The sequence below is a fragment of the Salvelinus fontinalis genome, chromosome 14 (genome assembly GCF_029448725.1).
Source record: "Salvelinus fontinalis isolate EN_2023a chromosome 14, ASM2944872v1, whole genome shotgun sequence".
Classification (NCBI taxonomy): Eukaryota; Metazoa; Chordata; class Actinopteri; order Salmoniformes; family Salmonidae; genus Salvelinus; species Salvelinus fontinalis.
In genome coordinates this window covers 45,144,060-45,149,569 of record NC_074678.1, presented here as the reverse complement: position 1 = coordinate 45,149,569, position 5,510 = coordinate 45,144,060, and the positions used below count along the sequence as shown (strand labels likewise).

The window sequence follows — 5,510 nt, the reverse complement described above, 5'->3', positions numbered from 1 at the left end:
GTGACACACACACACACACACACACACACATCATCTCACTACTTCGTTCCAGACACACACACCCACACACTCTTTACTCACCCTTCACTTTCTCTCCCCGCTCTGTTCCAGATGGCGCTGATGATCTCATCACGCTAGGGCTTTCTCCTGCTTAACCAGAGGGGAGTGAGAATCATCACACACACGCACACATAGCTTTGTCTTACTATACTTGTGAGGACTTTTTGGCGACCAACAATTGATTCCCATTCAAATCTTATTTTCCCTAAACCCTAATTTAACCCTAACTTAACCCTAATTCTAACCCTAAAACTAACACCTAAGCCTAAAATAGCCTTTTTACAAATGTCCTCACTTCTCAGAATTTTGTTGGTTTACTATTCTTGTGAGGACTTCTGGTACTCACAAGTATAGTAAAACGTGTACACTCACTCACTCACTCACACACACACACACACACACACACACACACACACACACACACACACACACACACACACACACACACACACACACACACACACACACGCACACACACACACACACACACACACACACACACACACACACACACACACATATACGAGTACACATGGCCTTGTATGGGGCTTGTTTGCCTCATCGTCATGTGTCTGAGAGGAGTTCCGATGACTACTGTATGCTGTCTAGGGTTTCTTTTGAAAGCCAGGGTTTGTTGTTTCTGATTCTACAGCTCTCCTCCTTGTTGAGCTTATTATATTATATTATGCCGGTCATCTTTCAGTTTGAAACATTTCCCATTTTAAAATGTACTTCAGGATTTCAAAAACAGATTCTGTGTTGGCTGTTGTCATTTCTATTTTTGACATTTGACATAATTATTGGATGTTATACTGTATGTCCATTTGTTATTATCCATTTAGCATACTGGTAACTGGACCAAATATATCCAACTAATGAATCATCGATAGAGCACATAGTTCCTAGTGTTGTCATCACTCCCTGTGTATTTGTTGTTATCATTCTGTGCCTGAGTTACTCACTGATTTGAGAGAGTTGATAGCTTTGACCTGGCTTGTTGATGGGATGTTGTTCGTAACCAGGCAACGGGACGACCTCCCTTGATTACAGCTCTTCCATGACACACTCTTCCAACTGATCTAAGGTCAGTTCCTCCTGCTAATAATGGAGGTTAGGACTTGGAGAGGTTAAGCTGATTCTAGATCTGTGCCTGAGCAACTTGGACTCAGGGGTAGGCGTAACATAGTATACATAAATCTCCCTCTCTCCATTTAGTATGATATGTTACGTTTTGTATGCTGTTGTAATATATGGATGTTCATCACCCATTTAAATGATATGTTACGAATTACAGCTGGTATGATTATGTTATCAATTGCGAATTTGCAATACATATCATATGTCATGAATTCCACTTTGTTGTGTCTAACATTAGCTAGGTGGCATCTAACTAAGATGTTTGGTGCAGTATTTCTGAAGTGAAATGTTTGTCAGGAAAAAGATTAGTCTCTCATTGAATGACAACAAACACTTCATTGAAGAATCCCTACTGTTGACCAATCACCGACGAAGGGGCATAGACTTCGGCTACCGACTTCGCCTCCAGAATGTTTTGTGTGTGTATGAACAGCCGGAAAAATCCTTTCCCAACCCTCTCAAGTGGTGCAGTGGTCTAAGGCACTGCATCGCAATGCTGGAGGCTCGGTCCTGGGCTGTGTCGCGGCCGGCCGCAACCGGGAGACCCATGAGGCGGCACAGAATTGGCCCAGCGTCATCTAGGTTAAGGGAGGGTTTGGCCGGCCGTGATGTCCTTGTCCCATCGCACTCTAGTGACTCCTTGTGTTGGGCCGGACGCATGCACGCTGACTGTGGTCGCCAGACACATTGGTGCGGCTGGCTTCCGGGTTAGACGAGTAGTGTGTCAGGAAGCAGTGCAGCTTGGCAGGGTCATGTTTGAGGACGCATGGCTCTCGACTTTCGCCTCTCCACAGTCTACACGGGAGTTGCAGCGATGGGACAAGACTGTAACTATTAATTCGGGAGAAAAAAGGGCTAAAATAAATCAATAATAATTTGAACAAAACAAAAAACAAATCAAAAAGAAAAATACTTGCCCAAGACCAAAATTAACAAAAACATCAAAAGATGTCATCATAATATATGCACAAACAGGTGTTATACACCTACCGATCCTCCCCGGCCAACCTCCCTCCTTTAGATTTTTGCCAAATTATTATTATTGTTATTATTTAATTTTTTCAAATTATTATTATTAGAATTATTATTAGAATTTGAATTTTTTGGGCCAAAGTAACCTTCTGTCTTATGTAACCATACCAAACGTACCATTTTATACTAATTGGAGGGTCACAAATGTATGTTTTCTATGTTACTTCTAGTCTTTGAGGCCAGGCTGGCCTGAGGACAACTTGTTACCCGGAGCAACAGTGTTAGCCTACATAAAGAGTTTATTGTGAGTATGCGCTAAAGGGCTAACCGCTAACAGCTAAGTGCTAACAGTGGTTTGTTTGGGTTTTGAAGTAGCCTCAAAGCTCATGTTACGGACCTAGTCCAGAGAATGGCTTATTCATGGGACTAACAGTCACTGGCCTGTTGATGACAATAACACCTCCACCACACTTCAAGTCAGTCATGTAAAATAACACTGTTCTTTTCACACGAGACTGGCTGATATTTTGAGTTGATGTGAATGAGATATGGGATTGCAGTAGAAGATACATGGCTTGTGATGTTTCTTTTTGTGTCATTACAAAGGTCCTTGGGTGACTTGACATGAGGGGGTATGACATAGTTTTAGGCCTATACTGATTACATTATATTTCTATGATGTATCGTTACATTCTGGGGCTCCCAAGTGGCGCAGCTGACTAAGGCACTGCATTTCAGTGTTAGTGATGTCACTACAGACCCTGGTTCAAATCCAGCTGGTATCACAACCGGCCATGATTGGGAGTTCTAGGGCAGCACACAATTGGCCTGGTGTTGCTAGGGTTTGGCCGAGGTAGGCTGTCATTGTAAATAAGAATTTGTTCTTAAAACTGACTTGCCAAGTTAAATAAAGGTAAAATAAATATTCAATGCTCCATGTATTTCATTCCATTTAATGGTCTTTGCAATTAATACAATCCATTCAACAATGTTGTTAACCCCTCTCTCTCCATCTTTCTCTCCTTGACTCCCTCAGTGGTTCTATCTCTATGCGCTGTGTGAACCAATGGCAGAGAATAATGTTGACCAATAACATCTCCCAGGCCAGGAAGCTGGCGGAGCAGCTCCGCATCGAGGCGGGGATCGAACGCATCAAGGCAGGTTTGGAATAATTTTTAGGGCCCCGAGTTTTTCCAGGGCCTGAAGTTTTTCCATGGTTAGGTCACATGGCCTATCCCCCTCTCTATCTCTCCCTCACTCTCTCTCTCTCCCTCTTCCCCCTCAGTTATCTAAGGCAGCAGCAGAGCTGATGAACTACTGTGAGATGCACGCACACAGAGATCCTCTGCTAGTGGGATTGCCCACCTCTGGAAACCCCTTCAAGGACAAGAAGCCCTGCATCATCCTATAGCTCCTCCCCCACCCCATCCCTGGCCTGTCAATCACTGCCTTTGACCTCAAGACACTGTGGGATGCTCCGTGAAACCCTAACCTCAAAGAGACTTTGAAGGATAGAGAAGTGATGCTATATACAATACATATACAATACAATAGTCATGATTGTGAGCTGAATAGGTGGAAATCAAATGAATGGGAATCATTGGTGCTACAGATGGTTAGGCAGAAAAAGCGTTGTTGGGACGCATTGGAAAACAGGAACGTTACCGGATGATACTGCAAGAGGAGCGTTGAAACACATAATTGGCAGATACAAATGAAGGAACTACAAGCACAAGGCTGTTGGCTTTGTGTTCATCCAAACACATTTTCTGTCATTCAGGATGTAACATTGTCTGGCTAGAGAGAGGACTCAGCTAGCACATTTGGTTCCATTAAAGTTTTGTTGACGCTGAGAACAGAATGTATGTTTTAAAATAACATTCTTAAATGTTACTGTTTTCTTGGTGTTTTTTTTGGAAAGTTTTCTTCATGTTCTGAGAACAAAAAAAGCTTTAAATAGAATCATGAGGAAACCTGCAGAAAATGTTATGCTTAAGTACTGAAATTCCCACAGAAGAACGTAGTTTCTTAACTTTCTTTGAACAATTTAAGAACAATACTTTAAATCAGGGTTCCCCAACTGGCGGCTCAAGGCCCAAATTTGGCCCGTGGGTGGTTTTATTTGGCCCCCCAAGTTTTCTGAGCAAAAATTAATTGAATTTTCATTGTTGGACAAAAAAACACTAGGTAATTAGCTCAAAGTGATTTTAATTTAAGAAATCTATTCCCAAGTATTCCCACGCATAATAGAGGTTTGAAATTATTGTTTTAGTCAAACATTACGTCTGAAAAAAAGCGGCCCGCGGCTGAATCAATTGTAGTTGATGTTCCCTGCTTTAAATAGGAAGATGAGGAAACCTGTAGGAAACGTTATGCCGAAGTAATGAAATTCCCACATGAGAAACCTATGGTTCTCAGAATTTTATGTGCTAGCTGGGTAAGGTCAACAACTAAAAAACTAAATTGCGTTTTAGTACATGTATATTCTTCTAATTCTCAATGTTTTTCCTGAATCAGAAGTCATTATCTTAACTACCTGTCCTAATGCCAAAAAGGTATTAGGTGAACAATAGGTAAGTTAAGAAATAAAAACAACAGTAAAAAAGACAGTGAAAAATAACAGCAGCGAGGCTATATACAGTAGCGAGGCTATAACAGTAGCGAGGCTACATACAGACACTGGTTAGTAGGGCAGATTTAGGTAGTATGTAGATATGTTAAAGTGACTATGCATATTTACATTTACATTTAAGTCATTTAGCAGACGCTCTTATCCAGAGCGAATTACAAATTGGTGCATTCACCTTATGATATCCAGTGGAACAACCACTTTACAATAGTGCATCTAACTCTTTTAAGGGGGGGGGTGGGGGGGGGGGGGGGGGTTAGAAGGATTACTTTATCCTATCCTAGGTATTCCTTAAAGAGGTGGGGTTTCAGGTGTCTCCGGAAGGTGGTGATTGACTCCGCTGACCTGGCGTCGTGAGGGAGTTTGTTCCACCATTGGGGTGCCAGAGCAGCGAACAGTTTTGACTGGGCTGAGCGGGAACTGTACTTCCTCAGAGGTAGGGAGGCGAGCAGGCCAGAGGTGGATGAACGCAGTGCCCTTGTTTGGGTGTAGGGCCTGATCAGAGCCTGAAGATACGGAGGTGCCGTTCCCCTCACAGCTCCGTAGGCAAGCACCATGGTCTTGTAGCGGATGCGAGCTTCAACTGGAAGCCAGTGGAGAGAGCGGAGGAGCGGGGTGACGTGAGAGAACTTGGGAAAGTTGAACACCAGACGGGCTGCGGCGTTCTGGATGAGTTGTAGGGGTTTAATGGCACAGGCAGGGAGCCCCGCCA

At 43.0% G+C, this 5,510-nt stretch overlaps 1 protein-coding gene across 1 annotated transcript; it reads left to right on the top strand.

The window, feature by feature from the left end:
• The first annotated feature begins 3,223 nt into the window (after positions 1–3,223).
• LOC129869291 (guanine nucleotide-binding protein G(I)/G(S)/G(O) subunit gamma-7-like) lies at positions 3,224–4,465 on the top strand. The gene is made up of 2 exons (XM_055943646.1): positions 3,224–3,326; positions 3,455–4,465. The coding sequence occupies exons 1-2, from the start codon at positions 3,249–3,251 to the stop codon at positions 3,578–3,580; spliced, it is 204 nt and encodes a 67-aa protein (XP_055799621.1). The 5' UTR covers positions 3,224–3,248; the 3' UTR covers positions 3,581–4,465.
• Positions 4,466–5,510: the final 1,045 nt, after the last annotated feature.